Genomic DNA, 23,818 nt, shown 5'->3' with positions numbered 1-23,818 from the left:
CTTTAGGCCATTCTTCTAACCTTATATGAAAATTTAATGCTATGATTTCTCCCAAAAGATGGCTTTAGCTGCATCGCACACAAACGTTATGGGGTTTGCTCTCATTTGCACTCAATTCAAAATGTGTCTCAATTTTTCTTGTGATTTCTCCATCAACTTATCGATTACTTAGGAGTGTGGTGCTTAACTTCCAAATATTCAGGTATTTTCCACAAATATTTGTTAGAAATTTCTGATTTAATTTCATTACGGCATTAGAGGATACTCTGTGTCATTTTAATCCTTTTAAAATGTAGTCCTACTTGTTCTAAATCCGAGCAAATGATCTGTCCTGGTGAACGTCCTATGAACACCCAAAAAGAATGTGTATTGTTTTAAAACAAATGCTCAATGAAGAGAAATTGGGTCAAATTAGTTGAAATCGTAGGTCTTTATTCTTCAGTACATTTTTCTTTTTCATCTATATTCTTCTAGATCTTTCCTTCTAAGTGTGTACTGACATCATGTCTGTCACATCAATTATTGAGACTCCAACCAAGCAGATTCATCGATTTTTTTCTTTCAGTTCTGTCAGTTTGTTTCGTTTTGAACACCGATATTTAATGCATAGACATTTAAGACTTAGGTCTTCTTGAGAAATTGACCCTTTTATCATTTTGAATGGTCCCTGTTTATTGATGGTAATATTCCTTATCCTGATAGCATTTTTCCTCTGAGGCCCATCATGCCTAGTGTTTGTATGGCGTGTCTTTTCCCTTAGTTGACTTTTAACATGGCTATTATATTTAATATGCATTGGATGTAAACACAAAACAGGTCCTGCTTTTTTACCCATGTTGACAATGTGGTTTCATTTTTTTAATTTAAATTTTAGGTAGTTAATATACATTGCAATATCAGTTTCAGGAGAATTCAGTGACTCATCACTTACATACAACACCCAGGACTCACCACAACATGCGCCCTCCTTAGGACCCATCACCCATCTAGCCTGTCTCCTACCCACCTCCCTCCATCAACCCTCAGTTTGTTCTCTATCATTAAGAGTCTCTTGTGGTTTCTCTCTCTTATTTCCCCCCATCCCCTACGTTCATCTGTTTTGGTTCTTAAATTCCACATGAGTGAAATCATATGGTATTTGTCTTTCTCTGATGAACTTACTTCTCTTAGCATAATACACGCTAGCTCTATCCACATCATTGCAAATGGCAAGATTTCATTCTTTTGGATGACTGAGTAATATTCCATTACACACACACACACACACACACACACACACACACACACTTCCCAATTTCAATAACTTACTATAAAAAGACTGTGTACTACTGGAATAAAGGCACGTGCATAGATCAATGGAGTAGAATTGAGGGTCCAAAAATAAAGCTATATACCTTTTGGGCAACAAATTCACAATTCGTTGTGAACTGAATTCATGAAAGAGACCAATTTCTTGAAAAACACAGCTGCCAAAATTCACACAAGATGAAATAGACAAGCTGAATAGAAAAGTAATCAAATCTGTTCCTTGGTGATCAAAAAGAATGAAATCTTGCCATTTGCAACAACGTGGATGGAGCTAGAATGTATTATGCTAAATGAAATAAGTCAGAGAAAGACAAATCTACGATTTCACTCATATGGGGAATTTAAGAAACAAAATAGAGGAACATAGGGGGAGGGAAAGAAAAATAAGATAAAAACAGAGAGGGAGGCAAACCATGAGAGACTCTTCCATACAGAGAACAAACAGGGTTGTTGGAGGGCAGGTGGGTGGGGGGGATGGGCTAGATGGGTGATGGGCATTAAGGAGGGCACTTGTTGGGATGAGCACTGGGGGTTATATATAAGTGATGAATCACTAAATTCGACTCCCATAACCATTACACTATATGTTAGCTAACTTGGATTTAAACAAAACATAAAAAATAAAAAAGTAACTGAATCAATCACTGATAACCTAAACAGAAAGCACAGGCCCAGGTGGTCAATATAGGTTCATCGACTGTAAAAGTGTACATTCTATTGAGAGAGGTTGGTAATGGGGGAGGCCATGTGTAGGGGCAGGGGATATATGGGAAATTTTGGTCACCTTCTCCTCAATTTTGCTGCACACCTAAAACCATTCTAAAAATAAAGTCTTAGTAAAGAAAATACAACCCCCAGAAAGGAAAAAGTATTTCCAAATCACGTAAAGGTCTAGTATCCACAATATATAGAGAACTCTCACAACTCAACCATAAAGACAAATAACTCAAAAACGTTTGGAAGTATTTTTAGACTAAAAAAACAGTAGCCTTGTTGTTGAAAAATATTTTCCTGTGTGTGCATAGGATCTATTCCTGCAATCCCCACTCTGATTTACATGTATGTTATTATCCTGTAGCTGTGGTAACTAGATTAATGTAGATTTATGGTAAGCCTTGATAGTCTCCTTTTAAAATACTGTTTTGCTAGTTCTAAGTCTTTTGCATTTACATATAAATTTTAAATTGACTTGTCAATTTCTATTTTTAAAAGCCTGCTGGAATTTTGGTGGAGATTATTTAAATTTATACACTAACTTAGGGAGAACTGACAACAATTATTTTCCACTCCGTATGCATTGCACGTACCCTATTTAGGCCTTCACTTCCTTTCAGCAATAGTTTATAGTTTTTTTGTGCAGAGGTCTTTACATACTTGTAGAAGTTATTATATTATTTGGATAAAACGTAATTATAAGTTGTTTCCATTTCTAATTGCTTGCTAATGTCCGAGTACGAGAAGTTTGTGCATAATGGTCTCGCATCCTGAAAACTGGCTGCACTTACTTTGAATTCTAGTACATTTTCTATTGATTTCTTAGACTTTAGTCCACACACAAAGCAGATCATACCTGAATAAACACAAGTTACGTGTATTCCTTTACCATCTCAATGCCCTTAACGTCTCTTCCTTGTTGCAGGACAATGTTGGATAGAAGTGACCAAAGAACGTACTTTGCCTTCTCCTTGTTTTGAGAGACAAAACATTCAGTGTTTCACCATTAATTACAGTGATACCTGTCAGTTGAAAAAAACTCCATTTTATGATCCGTTGCCAAGTTGTTGTTGTTGTTGTTGTTGTTGTTGTTGTTTGTTGTTTTGTTTTTTTTTGTGAGCAGGGGCTAAATGTCCTTTTTCTGAGTCAATCGAGTTAATCACAGGACTTTTCTCCTTTATTAAACATATGGCATATATGAATTTCATTGTGCAGGATCCATTTTGTGTATTTTCATTCCTAGCCTTTTCTTAATGAGTTTTGTACGTATGTTTACAAGGGTTCGTTTTCTTTCCTTTTCCCTTTTGTGGGTTATGCAGAAAGACTTCGTCTGATTTTGGATTTGAATAAAGCTGGTCTCAGAGTGGAAAATATTCATCTCCTCTCTAAGCTAGAAGTTTGTGAATAATTTGTACAAGTTATTTCTTAACTGCTTGATAGAATTTACCAACGATGCCACTGAGAGCCCTGTAGTATTCTTTGTGGGGAAAATCTAATGTTAATAGATATAATGAGCCATTCAGATATTCCATTCTTTTTTCCCCTTGGGCCAAATTTGATCATCTGACATCCTAAGGTTTTTTGTTTTTTTTTTTTTATCAACTTCATGTAAGTGATTAAATTGGTTGACACAGTTTCTCATAACACTCCTTCCTTAATCTTATTTATCCAGTCTGTAGTGATGTTCCCGCTTTATCCTTTCTTTCTTGCTTAGTCTGACTAGAAGCTCATCAATTTTTTTTAAAGCTTTGGGTTTTGTTGATTTGGTTTCCTATTTCATCTTATTTTCTTTTATTCAATTTGGCTTTAATTTCCTTTTTATCTTCTTAAAGTGGAAGTTTAGGTCACTGAATTTGGACTTTTCCTTACCAACATAAGCATTCAAGCTATAAAATTCTAAGAACTGCTTTAGCTCTATCGCACAAGGTTTTAGATCTTGTGTTTTCATCATCATGCAGTTCAAAATATGCCCCAGTTATCCCTGGGATTTCTTCTCTGACCTAAGAAATATTCCAAAGCGTGGTGGTGTTTGCTTTGTGGATTCTGTGATCTACATTTTATATATGTTTTCATACACATTTCTGGTGTTTATGTCTAATGTAATCCCATTATGGTCATAGAAGAAACTACGATTTTAATTCTTTTAGATATAAGACTTGTTTTAAAGCCCAGAAAATGTTCCGTCTTGGTGAATGTTTCATGAACTTGAACATGTATTCTGTTGTCAGATGAAGTGTTCTATAAGCAGCAATTAGGTCAAATTGGTTGAAACTGTAGTCTCATATATACATTACATACATATATACATATATACGCATATATACATATATACACATATATACATTCTATACATATACATGTTTTTTTTATTTTTATTTTTTTTACTGATTTTGTGCCCACTCGTTATTGAGGGAGAATTGTTGAAATCTCCAAGGATAACTGTGGATCTATTCTATTGTCACTGTTGTCAGTTTTTCTATCATGGGTTTCGAAGCTCTATTAGAAATGTACACATGTAAGACTGTTACATTTTCCTGGGGCGCCTGGGTGGCTCAGTCGGTTGAGCGGCCGACTTCGGCTCGGGTCACGATCTCGCGGTCCGTGAGTTCGAGCCCCGCGTCGGGCTCTGTGCTGACAGCTCGGAGCCCGGAGCCTGCTTCCGATTCTGTGTCTCCCTCTCTCTGACCCTCCCCCATTCATGCTTTGTCTCAAAAATAAACGTTAAAAAAAAATTAAAAAAAAAAAAAAAGACTGTTACATCTTCCTGATGGAGTGTCCCATTATTGTGAAATACCCCTCCTGTCTGGTGACGAATATCAGAGCTGATGCCTAGTGTTTGGATGGTATGTAATATTGCATCATTTTAACCTTTCTTTGTATTTGAAGTGTACTTCACATAGAAAGCACATAGCTGTCTTTTCTCCTGGCGAACTCTCCACTGTAACTGGGAGTGTTCCCGCATCAATCAGACTTGATGTAATTGTCGATACAGCTGGACTACCGTTTTATGCTTTGTTATATTTGACCCATCTCCTCCTCCTCCCACTTTTCCCCCTTATGCTGACTTCTTTGAACTAATCAAGTATGCTTTAGGATTCCATCTTATTGGCAGTATTGACTTATTAACTCTACTTTGCTTTCACTTTGTCGGGGTGAAAACACTTTTCTTCACTTTTTGTATACCTCCCCATTTCCATTTAGGACAATTCCCCTTCTGTCTGAGGAATTCAACGTTTCTTGTGGGGCAGGTCTGTTGGTAATAAATTCTTAACTTTGGTTTGTCTAAAAATTATTCAGCCCCCTTTTTTGGTCCTATTTTCTCTGAATATAAAATCAAGCTTACAGACTTTGTCATTTAGCACTCCAAACATCTTGTTCCGTTGTCTTCTGACTCGCATTGCTTTTGACGAGAAATCTGAGGGTTTTGTTTTTTTCCTACATTCTCATGTATATAACTTCTCTTTTTCTCTCTTCTAATGTTTTCTTCATCACCGGTTTCAGTGATGCGATCTGGATGTGCTCTGGGGCGGGTGGGGTGTGCGTAAGTGTATTCCTTACTCCTATTTGCCAGAACTTCTTGTTACGTGGGTTCATAATTTTCATTTTTAAACTTAGAAGTGATATCGTTATTTTTCCAAATACCTTCACTGTGCTCTCGTTTATTCTTTCCTTCTGGGATTTTTGTTTAGTGTTTTGGGGTGGGGGAGAGAGAGAGGGAGAGGGAGAACGAATGCAAGCAGGGGAGGAGCAGAGAATCACAAGCAGGCTCCATGCTGTGAGGCAGAGCCGGACCCGGGGCTCAGACCCAAGAACGGTGAGATCGTGACCTGAGCAGAGATCACGAGTGGGACACTTAACCAACTGAGCCACCAGGCGCCCCTCCTTCTGGGATTCTAACGGTGTTTACACCGGGGTGTTGCACTTTTCCCACAGGTTACTGGAGCCCTGTTTCCATTCTTCCATTTGTAGCTCTCTCTTAGGTAATTTGTATTGCTTTTTCTTCACCGTCAGGGATCTTTGCTTCCATGGTTCCCCATCTATTAACCTTACTGGTGAAATTCATTGGAGATAATGTATCTCTTTTACATCTAGAAGGTACATTTCGTTCTTTTCACCCCTCCATTCCTCTCGTTTCTTCCGGAAGTTCTTTGAATCCTTGGACGTACCCACAGTATTTGTGATTGCTTCAACATCCTTGTCTGCTCATTCCATCCTATTTTTCATACCTTTTGATTTTTTTTCTGACTGCAAGTGACATGTTTCCACTTCAGGTATCTAGTATTGTTTTAGTGAAGGCCAGAGATTTTGAATTTTATGGGTAGAACGCTACATTTTTTCTTGTTTACCTTTAAAGAGCACTGAATTTTGTTCTGTTATATAAATAGGTTACCTGTGGACCCTATTCAGCTCTGACAGGCAGGTGTCCTTAGCCTTCACTTTAGGGTTAGAGTAGCCCTATTCCTGAGATATAATCCTACCGGACTCTCAGCTGAAGGCCCAGAGTGCTAAGCTTCCCTACTCGGGCAGACACCAATGTCTCACGGTCAAGGGCAAACTTCATTTCCCCACAGCCAGCCCTACAGAGCCTGACCCCGCATATGCGAAGCACCGAGGTGCCTCGTACACCTTTCTAGGGGTCCCGTTTTGTGCAGCTTCCTCTTCTCCCACACCCTGCCCCACAATTCTCAACCACACTGCCCGCTCTCAATTTCAATATGTATCTCAGCTCAGGAAGACCCGGTCTTCTGCTTATTCGCCACTCCCCTCTGCCATCTCTCACAAAGTACCTTTCGGCAAAAGGCCAGGGCGACCGCGGGGCTTAACTTTTGTATTTATCTTCCCTCCAGAATCAGTCTTGTGCTGTCCATTGTCCGAAACCTGAAAAGAGATTTGTGTATCCTTCTACTTTATGCGTTTTTACGCTGCAAGGATTAATCAAGCAGCAAGCAGGGCTTCCCTCCTGACGGCACGCCGCAGTATGCAATTGACTTTACACCTTCGCGTGCCATTTATGAAGGTATTGCCCTTGAGTTTCAAATCTCCCTTCATTGCTTGCTCTGTGGAAACTGAGCCGGGCCCTTGACAACTGGCACGTTAAGCTTGGTCGGGACAGGGTGCTATAGACCTGCAGGAGGAAGGGAGGTCCCTCCCTGGTTCCACTGGGCTCCACTTGGCAAGTGTCTTCACCCTGGGTGGCTTCTCCAGCACCACGTTCTTGCAACACGGGTGGCTTCTCCAGTACCCGGCTCCCGTAACGGCACGTCAACAGCACCCAGAGATCGGCAGGTTCCCTCAGCCTGCCTCTTTTCCATGATGGACTGCTTCTGGCAACGCCCCATCCTTGGAACAGCTTTGCCCCAGCACCCCAGAGGGCAATTTGGGGGCTAATTCCAAAGTGAGTCAAAGTCAATGCTGGGCACCTTTCCAATAAGTTCTGGGCCTTAACCTTCATGCAGGAAGGGTTGCTTCTTCCCTGGGCGCTCGCTGGGTTTTTAATATTCATCTTTATTAAAGTTTCCTAAATGCACACGAGGTTTCTGAATCACAGCAGATTTCTTATTATGCTCACTGCACAATCAACAGTCAGAGTGACACGGGAGCATTCGTCTCCCCACGTATGCAGTCCTGCAGAGTGATGTAATAAGAACCACGCGGAAAATATATCCTACATAAGTGGCACACTTCCTCTGGATTCAAGAGGTGAAGAAACAGGAGTGTCCTCCATTTGTACCCGGGGTGGGGCTGGGGAAGACTATTCTTTCTGCCCTGAGAGTCTCCTTGGAGACAGGATGCAAAGACTCTTTAATCCTCTGTTATGGAAATCTCTCCAGGAGGAAGATAAACCCAGTGTCCAGACTCTGACAACCTAGAAATTTCTTCAGGGCTCCAGGCTCCACCCCTTCAGAAATGGAAACAAGCAGGGAGACAATACTCTAACTCAGGTGCCTAAACAAAAACTGTAACCCTTGGCTTTAGCGAAGAGAAGAGCAGCTTTATCATACCGCAGCAATTAAGCTCCACCATTGAAGAAACAAACGGCTGCACATCTAATCCTCATTGTACATAAAAAGTAGAATGTCTCCGGGAAATGAAAGCAAGCCCCCTGTTCTTACCGCATATACACTTCCGTGACTCGGGAACACTAAAAATTCCCCCAGAACGTTGGTCTTTCCACACCACCCCGTCTTAGCCCTGGGGAGAGTGTCAGGTCCTTTTATCTGCTAGTCCTAGATTCTTCACCATGATCTTCACTAATTGCTATCCATCTCTCACGGCTCCAGTTCATTAAAGTTAATAATTCTTTATATTAAATTCCCTATTCAAATTACTGCATGACACTTTTTTTTTTTTTTAATTTTTTTTTTTTTTTTAATGTTTTTTTTTTTTTTTTAATTTATTTTTGGGACAGAGAGAGACAGAGCATGAACGGGGGAGGGGCAGAGAGAGAGGGAGACACAGAATCGGAAACAGGCTCCAGGCTCCGAGCCATCAGCCCAGAGCCCGACGCGGGGCTCGAACTCACGGACCGCGAGATCGTGACCTGGCTGAAGTCGGACGCTTAACCGACTGCGCCACCCAGGCGCCCCATGACACTTTTTTTTTTAATGCTTATTTATTTTGAAAGCGCGAGCGCAAGCAGGGGAGGGGCAGAAAAAGGGGGGGAGAGAGAGAATCACAAACAGACTCCTTGCTCAGAGCCCAATGTGGGGCTCGATCTCACGACCATAAGGTCACACGACCTGAGCCAACATCAAAGAGTCAGACGCTTAACCGACTAAGCCACCCAGGCACCCCAGTGTGACACTCCTTCTAATTAGACGCTGACGGATAGAGTGTTTGAACTTACCCTCTCATTCGTGTCTTGATAAACGCCTACCGTAATTGCCACTTTCTGTCCGACAGACCCAATTTGTACAATCTCATCAGTATAGTTGTTAAGTGTGAGGTCTTATGAAACGTCATGACAGGCAAGATTTCTGTGGTCTATCCAATGACCGGGAGCAGGAAGGTCATGGCCTTACAGCAAGATGACGAAAATATACCATTGGCCCTCCCAAATAAAAGCAACTGCTTCTGGTTATCTTTAAAATTGGTTTGGACAATTTGACAATAAATTTCATATATTGAAAAAATAAATAAATAAAAATGGTATGGAGGGAAAGAAAAAAATTTTTTGTATATATATGCTGACATTTTTTTTTTCAATTTTTATTAAATTCTAGTTAGTTAACGTATAGGATAATACTGGTTTCACGAGTAGAATTCAGTGATTCATCACTTACATATAGCAACCAGTGCTCAACACAAGTGCCTTCCCTCGCTGCCCATCACCCATCCAGCTCACCTCCCACCCACCTCCTTCTCTATCGTTAAGAGTCTCTTATCGGTAGCTTCCCTCTTTTTTTCCCCTTCCCCTACGTTCATCTGTTTTGGTTCTTAAATTCCACGTATGAGTGAAATCATATGGTATTTGTCTTTCTCCGACGGACTTATTTCACTCAGCATAATACCCTCTAGTTCCATCCACGTTGTTTTTTCTGGCAAGATTTCATTCTCTGATGACTAATATTTGATTGTATACATATACCACGTCTTTTTTATCCATTCATCTACTGGCGGGCATTTGGGCTCTTTCCATCTTTGGCTATTGTCAATAATGCTGCTAATAAACATCAGGGTGCCTGTGCCCCTTTGAATCTGTATTTTTGTATCCTCTGGGTAAACACCTAGCAGTGTAATTGCTGAGTAGTAGGGCGGTTCTATTTTTAACTCTGAGGAACTTCCACACTGTTTTCCCGAGTGGCTGCACCAGACTGCATCCCCACCAAGAGTCCAAGAGGGCTCCCCTTTGTCCACATCCTCCTGAATACCTGTCGTTTGTGTTGTTAACGTAGCCATTCTGACCGGCGTGAGGTGATATCTCATTGTGATATCATTATGACCTCATTGTGATTTTGATTTGTATTTCCCTGATGAGTGATGTTGAGCATCTTTTCACATGTCTGTTGGCCATCTGGATGTCTTCTCTGGAAAAGTGTCTATTCATGTCTTCTGCCCATTTCTTCACTGGATTGTTTTTGGGGGTGTGGAGTTTGATAAGTTCTTTATAGATTTTGGATAGTAACCCTTTATCAGATACGTCATTTGCAAATATCTTCTCCCATTTCATAGGTTGCCTTTTAGTTTTGTTGATTGTATCCTTTACTGTACAGAAACTTTTTTTTTAAGTTTACTTATTTTGAGAGAGACAGAGAGACTGCGAGTGGGGGAGGGACAGAGGGAGAATCTCAAGCAGGCTCCACACTTTCAGCACAGAGCCCAACACGGGGCTTGAACTCAGAAAACTGTGACATCATGACCTGAGCCAAAACCAAGAGTTGGACGCTCAACCAACTAAGCCACTCAGGTCCCCCTGTGCTTAAGCTTTTTATCTTGATATCGTCCTAATAGTCCATGTTTGCTTTTGTTTCCATGCCTCTGGTGACGTGTCTAGTAAGAAGTTGCTCCGGCCAAGGTCAAAGAGGTTGCTGCCTGTGTTTTCCTCTAGGATTTTGATGGTTCCCTGTCTCACGTTCAGATCTTTCATCCATTTTGAATTTATTTTTGTGTCTGGTGTAAAAAAGTAGTCCAGCTTCTTTCTTCTGCACGCTGCTGTCCAATTTTCCCGACACCATTTGTTGAAGAAACTGTCTTTTTTCCATTGGATACTCTTTCCTGCTTTGTTGAAGATTAGTTGACCACATAGTTGTGCGTCCATTTCTAGGCTTTCTATTCTGTTCTATTGATCTATGTGTCTATTTTTGCCCTGGCACCATATTGTCTTGATGACTACAGCTTTGTAATAGAGCTTCAAATCCAGAATCGTGATGTCTCCAGCTTTCTCTTTTTCAAGATTGCTTTGGCTATTCCGGGTCTTTTATGGCTCCAACAAATTTTAGAATTATTTCTCCTAGCTGCTAAGTATGCTGGTGGTATTTTGAGAGGGATCACGTTAAATGCGTAGATTGCGCTAAGTAGTGTAGGCATGTTAACAAGGTTTGCTCTTCTAATCCATGAGCCTGGAAGGTCTTTCCATTTCTCTGTGTCCTCTTCAAGTTCTTTCAGAAGTGTTCTAGAGTTTTCAGAGTATAGAACTTTTACCTTTTTGGTCAGGTTTATTCCGTGGTATCTTACGGTTTTTGGTGCAATTGTTAATGAGACCTAGTCCTCGATTTCGCTTTCTGCTTCATTACTGGTGTATAGAAATGAAACTGATTTCTGTACATTGATTTTATATCCTGTGACTGATGAATTTGTATCAGTTCAAGCAATTTTTTGGTGGAGTCTTTTGGGTTTTCTACATAGAATCTATTATGTCCTCTGCAAATAGTGAAAGTTTGACTTCTTCCTTGCTGATTTGGATGCCTTTTGTCTTTGTTGTTGTTGTTGTTGTCTGATGGCTAAGGCTAGGACTTCCAGTACTATGTTAAATAACAATGGGGAGAGTAGACATCCTGTCTTGTTCCTGACAATAGAGGAAGAGCCCCCAGTTTTTCCACATTGATGATTATATTAGCTGTGGACCTTTATGATGTTAAGGTATGCTCCAGCTATCCCTACTCTGCTGAGAGTTTTTATCCAGGATGGGCTGTATTTTGTCAAACGCTTTTTCTGCATCTATCGATGGGATCAGATGGTTCTTATCCTTTCTTTTATTTGTGTGGTGTATCATGTTGATTGATCTGTCAATATTAAACCACCCTTGCAACCCAGGAATAATTCCCACTTGATCATGGTGAAGGATCCTTTTAATGTACTGTTGGATGTGATTTGCTAGTATCTTGATGAGCATTTTTGCATCCATGTTCATCAGGGATATTGGCCTCTAATTCTCCTTTTTAGTGGGACTTTTGTCTGGTTTTAGCATCAAGGTAATGCTGGCCTTGTAGAATGAGTTTGGGAGTTTTCCTTCTATTTCTATTTTTGGAACGATTTGAGAAGAATAGATATTAGCTCTTCTTTACACATCTGATAGGATTCTCCTGGGAAGCCATCTGGCCCTGGACTTTTGTTGGGAGATTTTTGATGACTGACTCAATTTCTTTGCTGGTCATGGGTCTGTTCCTATTTCTATTTCTTCCTGTTTCCGCTTTGGTAGTTTGCATGTTTCGAGTGGAGAAAAATTCTTTATTCAGGACAATAGTTACATACCAAATGACACGTCAATTTGTCCAGCAAAAATATGACCTCTGGGGGCAAGAAGTGCAATTGATGTCACCAGGTGATTGAGTTTATAATAGCCACAGTCATTCTCTAACATACCTCTGACTTTTTCATAGGCCGAACAAGAGGAACTAAATAGAGCTGGGATGGGTATCACCATCCCTGTTTCTTTCAAGTCTTTTATAGTGCCATTAATCTCTACAATTACCATAGAATATGATATTGTTTCTTGTTTATTATCTTGGCAGGGAAAAGAATATTGCCTACTAAAAGTGCATGCCAGGGAGTCACTGTGGAGACTTTGCCAACTGCTACGTGTGTCTACTCTCATTTTACATTCAAGAATTGAGGAAAGAGCCACAGGGTGAGAGACCTGGAACCAAGTGACCCACTGCTGCTCAGACCTGAACTAACACTGCCATCCGCCACCTGACTTGAGGCAACGCAGTGGAATCGGCCAATCCAGTCTCTCCACCGGTTTCCAAACCTACACAAGCCACAGGCCCGGAGCCTCTGGATTGAAAGGGAGGCCAAATCTCCTTGAGGACGTATCCTGCGTCATCAATGTGAACCTACGCTGTAAATCTGCTGCCAAACCTTCCCCCAAAGGGGAAAGTGCCCATATACTAGAGTGACCGCACTGAGGAAGAGAAAATAGCTGGACATTTTAAGGATGACTGGATGGGGACCCTGAATTGGTGCCAATATCGCAGGATCCAAGATCTCACCACGGTCCACCGATCAAAATGAGGGCTTACAGAGGTCACGTGGACAAAATAGGATGCTCTATGGATGGCACTCAGCTTCTCTCCCTAGATACCTAGGTATTTGTCCAAAGGCCTCACGAATAAAGTGGCCACATTGTCAGGAATGGCCTCAGTGATATGGACTTCCCCTTACCAAGGCTGACCTGATACGATTGTTGAACGTCTAATCTCCCAAGATTAGGCCCATTAGCAGCCTCAAACGTGGCACCATTCCTTATACATACATACACATATATATACACACCTACATATATACACGTACATATACATATACATACCCCCATATATACACATATACATACACATATACATACCCCCATATATACACATATACATATACATACCCATATATACACATATACATACCCATATATACACATATACATATATATACCCATATATATACATATATACATACACATATACATACATGCATATATACACATATACATATACATACCCCCATATATACACATATACATATACATACCCCCATACACATATACATATACATACCCATATATACACATATACATATACATACCCATATATACACATATACATATACATACCCATATATACACATATACATACCCTTATATACACATATACATATATATACACATATATATACATATATACATACATATATACATACATGCATATATACACATATACATACCCCCATATATACACATATACATACCCCCATATATACACATATACATACCCCCATATATACAAAGATACATATACATACCCCCATATATACAAAGATACATATACATACCCATATATACACATATACATATATATACCCATATATACATACATACATACATATACATATACACATACATACATATACATATACACATACATACATATACATACATATACATATACATACATATACATACATATACATATACATACATATACATACATATACATACATATACATACATATACATATACATACATATACATACATATACATATACATACATATATATATATATATATATATATATATATATATATATATATATATATTAAACCAGCTTAGCGGCAATTATATTGGATCTCTTCCACCATGGAAGGGGCAGAAATTCATCTCTGCTGGGATAGGCACATATTCTGGAAACAGATTTGCTTTCCCTGCCCATAATGCTTCTGCCAGGGCACTGTTGGTGGACACTCAGAAGGCCCTAACCACCATCACAGTGTTCCCCAGCATTGCAGCTGATCTAGAGACTCATTTCACAGTAAAGCAAGTACAGCATGGACTCATGCTCATGAAACTAACTAGTCTTACCACCGAGTCCATCGTTCAGAAAGAGCTGCTGTACCGGAAAGAGGAATAGCTCACTAATGACTTGGTTATATCACCAGGTGAGAGAGATCTTGAAATACTAGGGTTCTGCTTTAAAGCAAGCAGTGTACAAGGTGAACCAGACAACTGTGTGGCCACAATTTGCGCGTTCAGAAGAGGCGAAAGCAGGAGTGGCTTCTCTTACTCCTATTATACCTAGTAACTCACCTGCAGAATTCTTCTTCCTGTCCCAGCATCCCTGAGCTCCACTGGTCTTCATCCTCATGGGGAAACTATTTCCACGAGGAAATAAAAAGACTTCCACATAATTCGAAGAGGAGATGGTCACCTGGCCACTCGTGGCCCTGTGTCGCCTGAATCAATAGGCCATCTCGGGATAATTCTTTACATTAAACTTGCATTGTTCAGATTGCTCTGATTTCTGTCTCCTGAATGGACCACAACTGATACACTGCTTCTCTACGCTATTCCGTCTGTAACTTTCTAAGCACTGGTACATCTCATGGGTTTTCATATCTTACATTTTCATGTCTACGCATCTCAAAATATTTTCCGATTTCTATTATTCTTTAACCCATCAGTTATCAGGCTGTGTTGCTTAACTTCCGAATGTTTAGGTATTTTTTTTTTTTTACTTATAATTGAATTCCATTATGGACAGAGAACACAGCTTGTAGGATATCAGTCCTGAAAACTTTACTGAATCTTGCTTTACAATTCATCATGTGCTGTCAGTTCCACGTGCAATTGAAAGTATTCTGCCATTAGTTGGAATGTTCTAAAAATATCAATAGGTTCAGTTGACTGAAATTGCAGCAGCTTGTTTTATGCTTATTTTCCAACTACTCAATTGCTGAGAGAGAAATATTGAGATCTCCAACCAATACTATAGATCTACTTCTCTATTTAACTTAGTTTTTATTTATTTTGGAGCTCGACTAGCAGGAACATGCACATTTAAGACTCTAAGATCTTAAGGCTGCCCTTTATTTTAATGCAGTCTCCTTTATGGTAATATTTCCTTTTTTGATACCTACTTTATTGGATATTAATTTCAACATAAAAGTGAAATCCTGACACTTTTAGATAAAACTGAAATAATTCCTAGACTACCAGAAATGCTAACGAAAGTTCTGGAAGGTCACCACTGCAGTATAATTAGAATTTGCATGGTGTATCTTTCCCCCCTTTTTTTTTTCCAATTTATGTATTTTTATTTCAGAAGTCTCTCTTATAAATAGCATAGAGTTGTCTTGCTTGTTTTTATCCATTCTGACAGTGTCTGCCTTTGTATTGATATGGTTTGTCTATTTAGGTTGAACATAATTATTAATATTGCTGTGTTTAAATTTACTCTTTTGCTGTGTTATTTTTTTCTTTTTTATTTTTTTGCTATCTTTTTATTTGGCCCATTTGTTGTCTATTCCTCTGTCCCTCCCTTTATTCCTTCTTCTGTATTAACTATGTTGTGTTCTGTTTTCTCTATCGCCTTCCCAGCTATACCTCATTACTCTTTTAACCCATGCATTCTTTTTAAATTTTTTAATGTTCATTTTATTTTTGAGAGTGAGAGAAAGAGAGAGCAGAGCAGGGGAGGGGCAGAGAGAGAGGGAGACACAGAATCGGAAGCAGGCTCCAGACTCCAAACTGTCAGCACAGAGCCCGATGTGGAGCCTGAACCCATGAACCGGGAGATCATGACCTGAGCTGAAGTCGGACGCCCAACCGACTGAGCCACCCAGGCGCCCCTTAACCCATACATTCTTAATTTTGCACAATCTTTCTTAGAGTCAAAATTGTACCAATTCTTGTTAAAAGCATCTGAAGAGTATAGTCACATTTACTTGCCTTTGAGCTACAGTTGTCCTCTGTATGACATATACAGACGTTATAAGCCTCATGATAGTTTTCTTTAAATATATTCCTTAAAATATACATATACAGAAGAACAAGGTATCATTTTATGTTTACTCACTATTGACCATTTCCCTTGTTATCTTCATTCCTCTTTGGAAATCTATAGCTTGCATCTGGTGTCCTATCCCTTCAACCTGAAGAACTCCTTTCAGCATCCTAGTAGCAAATAAATCATCTCGAAGTTCCCTTATCTGAAAATATCCACTTCACCTTTGTCTTTGAATGATATTTTTACCGGTTACAGAACTCTGGCTAAACGCTAAAAATGTCATCTAATTGTTTACTGGTCTCCATTGTTTCCGATCAGAAGTCAAGTTAGCGCTCTTCCCTGAAATGCAACATGTTAATTGGTAACTTTCAAACTTTTTCCTTTCTCTTTGGCTTTAAAGATTTGGCTCTGAAACACATAGATTTGATATTCTTTTCATTTACGCTGCTTCGGATTCACGGAGATCCTTGGATCCACCAAAGTTTATATTTCTAATTTGGGAAATCTCTGACCAACAGGTCTTCAAATGTTTAACATATCCGATTGTCTTTTTGAGGCTCCAATTACATGGAAATTAGACTACGGATATTGTTGCATGTATCACTGAGACTTCATTTTTCTTTCATTGTCTTCTTCATATTGAATAATTCCTATCGACACGTCTTCGAGTTCATTGGCCCTTCTACCAACTCCAATCTGCTGTACAGATTAGTAAATAGTTCACTTCAAATACTTTTCACGGCTATAAATTCAATCTCTCCCTTATTACAACTTCTTGACTAACATTCCACATAGGTCTGTTCATTCCAAACATATTTTCCTGCAAGTCTTTGAGCCTATATACACAAGCTGTTTTTAGGTCCCTGACCACTCATTTGGGCCATCTTCATATAAATTTGTAGAGAATGCTTTTCTCTTGACTAGGGGCCGTATGTTTCTTTTTGTTCCCATGTTGAGCATCTTGTAATTGTATACGAGATATGGTGGATGACACATTACAGAAATTCTGGATTCATTAATCCTGATGCACTTGCTATCTCTGAGTAGAAACAACGTCGGGAAGCTTCCCTGGAGCACAGTGTGTGGACTTAGCGAACTCATTCGCCGTGACCTGTTCCTACCAGTACCCGCAAAGATGAATGTCATCACCTGGGTCTTCTCTGCGGCTCCATGGGTACCCTGTGCATAGCGCTAATCACTCTTTATTGAAATGGCTTGCAAGTGAATTATTAGCTACTCAAGAGCAAGGTTCAGGTCTTCTATCTGCATCCCTCGTGCCTAACCCAGTGCCTGATACTCAGAGTAGACACGCGTATCTGTCGATGTGACAAACCGAAACATTTAAAATTTGGAAAACATGCAATGCTCAGACAAAACTCGAAATGCTGGACGACGTGGATCACTTGATTCGGAAGCCAACACTCTGTTATAAGCTCTGCTCCAAGTGAAGACATCAATGGGCCACAAGCTAAATTGAAGTGCCTCATAGTCAACGTTTCAGGAAATACATTCCCGATGTTCAGTAGGTTTTGTTTACAAAGGCAGAGAAGCAAATGGGACATTTCAGAAAGATCCTATCGCTACTGATTGAAATGAAGCTTTAGCATTTAAACAAGATTTACTCCTCATACCTTATCCCCTGGTAAGAATGAAGTGTGTATGTAGACACAGCATAATAGAGCATGGCATTCAGAAATAACAGCTCTGTGAGACTGACTTCTGGGTTAGTCCGATCTCTGATGGTGTACGCAACCTCGGGAGAGGCACTTTATCTACCGTCATTGTATGTATCTGAGAAACGGTACAGTACTATGTACCTAACAGGAGCGCTGGGATGATCAAATGAGGTCATGAATGTGATAGACCTTTGTGAACCGTAAAGAGCTCCATAAATGTTAGGGATCGTCATTCAGTGAAATCATATAAATAAGACATCACTGCTTACCCACGGCACTCATCGCATCTACAGCTCCCAACTGTGATCTCTTCCCACAAAACACACACGCGTGCATGCGCACACACGATCGCGCACATGCACTCACACGTGTACACACTTCCAGAGTAACAAAACCGACTTGGAGCCTTACACTTTTTAAACATGCCTGTGTAGGGGCGCGTGGGTGGCTCAGTCGGCTCAGGTCATGATCTCGCGGTCCGTGAGTTCGAGCCCCGCGTCGGGCTCTGTGCTGACCGCTCAGAGCCTAGAGCCTGTTTCAGATTCTGTGTCTCCCTCTCTCTCTGCCCCTCCCCTGTTCATGCTCTGTCTCTCTCCGTCTCAAAAATAAATAAGCGTTAAAAAATAAATAAATAAAATAAATAAACATGCCTGTGTAAAAGTTAAGCTCTGGCACCACACAGTCTGGGTCTGCCTTTTGGCTGGTCTCTCCTGCTCACCTCCCACCTCTCTCTTCTTCCTGAAACATTTGTACTCATTAAGAGAATGTTCTATTTACTGTTGGGAGAGCTCCAACCATTTTCGCCTCTACTCCATCATGCATTGTAAGTAGGGAATGTGGAAGGAGACCAGGTGAAAGGAGTATTTCTCTAGAGAAGCTACAAACTCAACGCCGTGAACACTGTATTTCAGAAGCCTTAACATCCATAATAGTTGGGTTTCGGAATTTTTTCTAAAAGGTCAGTTTCAAAGCACTTTAACTCTTGGTTTTGTAGGTCAAGCTATCAAACAATCATTTTTAGGTTTGTCCTTGACTTCGTGATGGCTAAAACACACTAACTCGGTGTTAATCCAGTTTCCTTCAAAAGGAGGATTTTCCTCTAGTCCAATTTTAAGCGACTGGCAAAAGATATGAATGTCAATGGTTTACAGAGCAAGTACGAACTGCTGGTAGGCAATCCTGCAACGGGGAAAAATAATTCCAGGTATGCTTTACTGTTATTTTCTGTTGGTTTACTTTAGGCGAGGAAAGTCCGTCAGGCAGACAGAAGCATTATGCCAGATCTACCCAAAAAACCTGCAAATCCCAGCACAAGACGTTACACTTAATAGGCGTCCACATTCATATATCCGAAGATACATTAAGCATCTACTATTTGCCTGGCTAGCATGTGTCATGGAGGGAGGCCCACAGAGATGAGTAAGACATCTACCTTCCAGACACTTCCAGCCTTTACAGGCTGCACCTCTCTACTTAGGTTCCTCTCTTTGCCTCGACTGCCTCCAGACTTCACCGCAATGCCAGACTTCACCGGACCCAGTGCCGCAATGTTAATGAAGCATCGCTCTATGAATTCTCTCCTGACCTGCTAAACAGATTGGATCAGTTCTTTTTGTACCACACCTCTGACCCCAGACAAGAATCCCGTGCACCTGCCCATCGCAAGTTTTCGACCTTGGTGCTATCTTGTCTTTTTTTTTTTTTAATTTTGTTTAATGTTTTTATTTACTTTTGAGACAGAGAGAGACAGAGCATGAGCAGGGGAGGAGCAGAGAGAGAGGGAAACACCAAATCCGAAGCAGGCTCCAGCCTGCGAGCGGGGCTCGAACTCACGGACTGTGAGATCATGACCTGAGTCGAAGTCAGACGATTAACCTACGGAGCCACCCAGGTGCCCCGGTGCTATCTTGTCTTCACTGAACTGTGAATAACAGGAAACAGAGTCCCTGCATCAGTACTCGCTATCCTGAACCCGGAACTGGTTAACTGCTTGACAGTGTTTGGAAAATGTACAGAGATTGACTAAACGGTCGTGAGTTATTTGTCTGATGCACAAAAGAGCCGAACAAAAGAGGTGTTAAGAGAGGTATTTGCAGCATGGAAGAGAAGACGAAGGAGCAGGGGTGGAGAGATTTTGCAGGACGATGATGATAAAGACAGTGAAGAAGGTGATGGGCTTACATGGCGCCCAAGGATTACAATTACAGCAGACTGCAGTAAAATGAATCCCTGTTCTCGATTCATCCCACGGGGAGGCCCCGTGGCCGCACAGCCCTGCCCTGCCCGCCGTTTGCTGCCGAGCCCTGATAGAGGCGGCTTCCACCCGTGAACCTGAAGCCATGCTGAGTAGGTGGCACAGGTGAGGCCAGGCGAGTGCTCACCTGTCCGCGAGGCAAGACAGGAGTGGCAGGACTGATGCTCAAATACTTAGGGACCGGGCGGGGGGAAGGGATGGGAGAAGGCAAGAAAACCCAGTGTAGACGACCACGTGTGCCCTGGGAGACCCACCCGTACCCCCTTCCCTCAGCCTCCCAGCTAAGCAGCGCCTACCTCCTCCTCCTTTTCCCCCAACTCAGCGGCCAGGCAGCAGGGCCCACAGCGGCAAACGTGGACGGGATCAAAGAGTGCTTCTTTGGGAGAGTTTAGGGCAACTGTGAAAGCAACAGGTCTGTAGAAGAGGGAAGCTGGATGTTGTCACATCTCTGCTAGGACGTCAGGGAAGAAACAGTTACACCAGGGAAAATTCTTGAAGAAGCTGAAGGGAGAGGCACGTTCACCTTCGTACTCACAACTGGGTGATTTCAGAAAGTTCCAAAGCCCTGGGAGGTCCCTCCAAGCACTCCTTACATGACTGGGATACCGCCTCTAGAAGGACGGCAGGTGCTCGTAATTAGCCAACAACCGCTCTTAAGAGCAGCCGACTGTGACAACCTGCCGCAGGGGACGCTGGACAGAGACCTCTCAGCCTCCAGCTATTGACCTCCTCACAGAAGGATCTACAGAGCAGGAGAAAACGACAGGTCACCTACAAGAGACCTCAGTGTTACTTCTACGGTGCAGAACCGAAAAATACACGTGGAAAGAAAGTAAAGGACAGGAGCCGACTTAGGGACAGAGTAACACTGAGGAAGGACCAGGACTGTATGGGAACAAAGGCTTCCGGATCTGTGTCTCTTAGTGCCTTCCAGCTCCGTCTTGGGGTAGAGATAAACTGATGGGAAGGAACGTCTATAAAAATATTCCAACAACCTTCCTTCCTCGTTGAGGGTATAACATCATGTAGCATGGCTATGCCTCTTCTGATAAAAACACAGGACAAGCAGGAAGTTTTTACTGTTTACTGACAGAAGGGGATTTAATGGCATCTGCTTCAGGCTCTAGAATCAGCACAGCCAATACCTGACAACTATCCATCCACCATAGCTGCTACATAGAAATAAAAAATCCCCAAATCCTCTACTGGTTGAAAACAGCCTCTATGAAGAAAAAAAATGCACCCGGATCAAAGTGCAATTACAGAGAAAAGCCACCAATACCTTCTCCCCCTGCTTAGCCTCTAGGGGACGAGAGTTTTTGCCTTGATTGCACAGGAGGAATAACACACGTAGAAACGAATGAATACTTTCGCAGGAGCTCACATGGCTGGATAACGAAAGAAGGGATTTTGCGAAAGCCGTTCATTTTTCTTTTTTTTTTTTTAATGTTTATTTATTTTTGAGAGGGAGAGACAGGGTGCAAGCTGAGGAGGGGCAGAGAGAGAGAGAGGGAGACACAGAACCTGAAGCAGGCTCCGGGCTCCACCCGACGCAGGGCTCGAACCCACGAACTGTGAGATCATGACCTGAGCCAAAGTCGGACGCTCAACCGACTGAGCCACCCGGGCGCCCCAAGCTGTTCATTTTTCAATCAGCAAGAATTAGGAAACCCTTTCTGAAATGACTGTCACAGGGCAAGTGATTTAACTCCTGAGGATAAAAGCCATCGCCGGGCTGTGTCTGCTGCCCGTTTTCCTAAGACCTTGTCCACATCTGTTCCAACCGCCTCTCTCCGCCTCTGCAGACAAGGTCAAGGACTTGACGGTCTAAGAGGAGCCAGGCAAAGTGGGGGCCAGAAGAGGTTTGAAAACCCAAATCCTGAGTCACAGAAACAAGTAGTTCTCATCCGGCTTGGCAGGATTCCTGTGTCGAAGGAACCAAATTCACTAGAGCATAACCCTGCTTTCTGCCTTGTCCCTAGAGCATGAAAAAGAAAAGCATTTCTCCTCTTTGGCGTTCTTCTCGGGAAGCACTGTACTTGATGAACTTGTTTGTGTATTGTGGCATGTTTGTGAGCAGGCACACATTACACTGGGCTAAAGGTCTCCTGACAAAATGATTCGATCTGTTAAGAAGTGTTTTTGCCCACGGCTCTGCGTAGAGCATCCCTGACCTCCCTGTTCCTCAGACTGTAAACAACAGGGTTCAACAACAGGGCTCAACAAAGGCGTGATGATGGTATAAGTCACTGAGAGAAGGTCTTTTTCTATTGAGTTCTCTGACTTGGCCTTGAGGTAGATGACGGAGGCACAGCCGTAGTGGACGACGACCACCGTGAGGCGGGAGGTGCAGGTGGCAAAGGCCTTCTTCCGGCCCCGGGCGGAGGGGATCTTGAGGCTGGTGGAGATGATGAGGACGTAGGTGATGAAGATCAAGCCCAGGGGGACCAGGATCACAGAGGAACTGACACCATAATTGATCATCTCATTGATAGTGGAATCAGTGCAAAAAAGCTTCGTGACAGGGTAAATGTCACAGAAGAAATGGTCCACCACTGTGCCCCAGAAGGGCAAGTGGAACATGGCTGCTACGTGGAGAACTGCCATTACCAGACCAGTGCCAAAGGACCCACATACCAACCCGGCACACGTTCCTTTACTCACGACGACAGTGTACCTCAGAGGGTTGCAGATAGCCACATAGCGGTCATAGCCCATTGCCGTGAGCAACAAGCCACTATTTACGGCCAAGGTGACAAAAAAGAACATCGGAGTTGCACAGCCTTCCCAGGAGATGGGCTGGTTATGAAGAATGAGACTGAAGAGCATTTGTGGGACAATGACCAGTGTGTACACAGCCTCAGAACTCGCCAGCATGCTCAGGAAGAAGTACATGGGAGTGCGGAGATGATGGTCACAATGACGACGTCACCAGCTAGAGTTAAAATGTAGATGGTTAGGAAAGCCACAGAGAGGGTTATCTGGTGCTTTCCAAAGATGGAGAATCCCAGGAAGATGAATTCTGTCACTTCTGTGATGTTCTTTCTCTGCATCTGCCGGACCGGTGTCTGAAAGCAATCAAGGAAGTCATCAAGGAGAAAATTCCCATTGGCAACTGGACTTCACAAGAAGGGGCAATGATAGCTGCCCTGAGGGAGTGAGCCCAATTCCTTCCTTTATGGCCAGCAAGCTCAGGCTCAGGGCCCTTGAACATGAAGAGGAAGGACTACCAGAGCCACCTTGGGTCTCACCCACATGTCGGTCATCACCGCGGAGCAAACCGTCTCCTGCGCATGGAGAAGACTTCTGAATAAACACCTCACACACCTCATTCTGACACAAGGGGAGGCGACCAGCAAGGAGAAGTCCTGCTCTGTGTCCCAGTCAGTAACGACATCCACCGCTCAGAACAAACTCAACAGGGCGGAACACCAGCCAGGCGCGTGTCCAGGAAACCACAGAGTCAAGTGTTTCGGTGCGAATGTGACAGCAGGACGGAAGGGTTGAGAAAGAGGACCTTTGAGAGGTGGTCGCCGGATCTGGTGACAGGGTTACCATGGACTTTTACATGGTGCTTCAGTTGAGCTCTGAGTCTAGAAACCTCCTTTCAGAGAGCTAATGTGGTACAAATAGGTCATGGGACTGCCGTGATCA

At 42.1% G+C, this 23,818-nt stretch overlaps 1 protein-coding gene across 1 annotated transcript; it reads right to left on the bottom strand.

Annotated features, from left to right (window-relative positions):
- Positions 1-22,293: 22,293 nt before the first annotated feature.
- On the bottom strand, positions 22,294-23,217 carry LOC131495733 (olfactory receptor 10J5-like). Its single transcript, XM_058700835.1, is given in 3 exon segments — positions 22,294-22,389; positions 22,391-23,076; positions 23,079-23,217. Coding segments are annotated over 3 exon segments (921 nt in total).
- Between the last annotated feature and the right edge of the window lie 601 nt (positions 23,218-23,818).

This window comes from Neofelis nebulosa, chromosome 15 (assembly GCF_028018385.1).
Source record: "Neofelis nebulosa isolate mNeoNeb1 chromosome 15, mNeoNeb1.pri, whole genome shotgun sequence".
NCBI lineage: Eukaryota > Metazoa > Chordata > Mammalia > Carnivora > Felidae > Neofelis > Neofelis nebulosa.
This window is presented reverse-complemented; position numbering and strand designations above follow the sequence as displayed.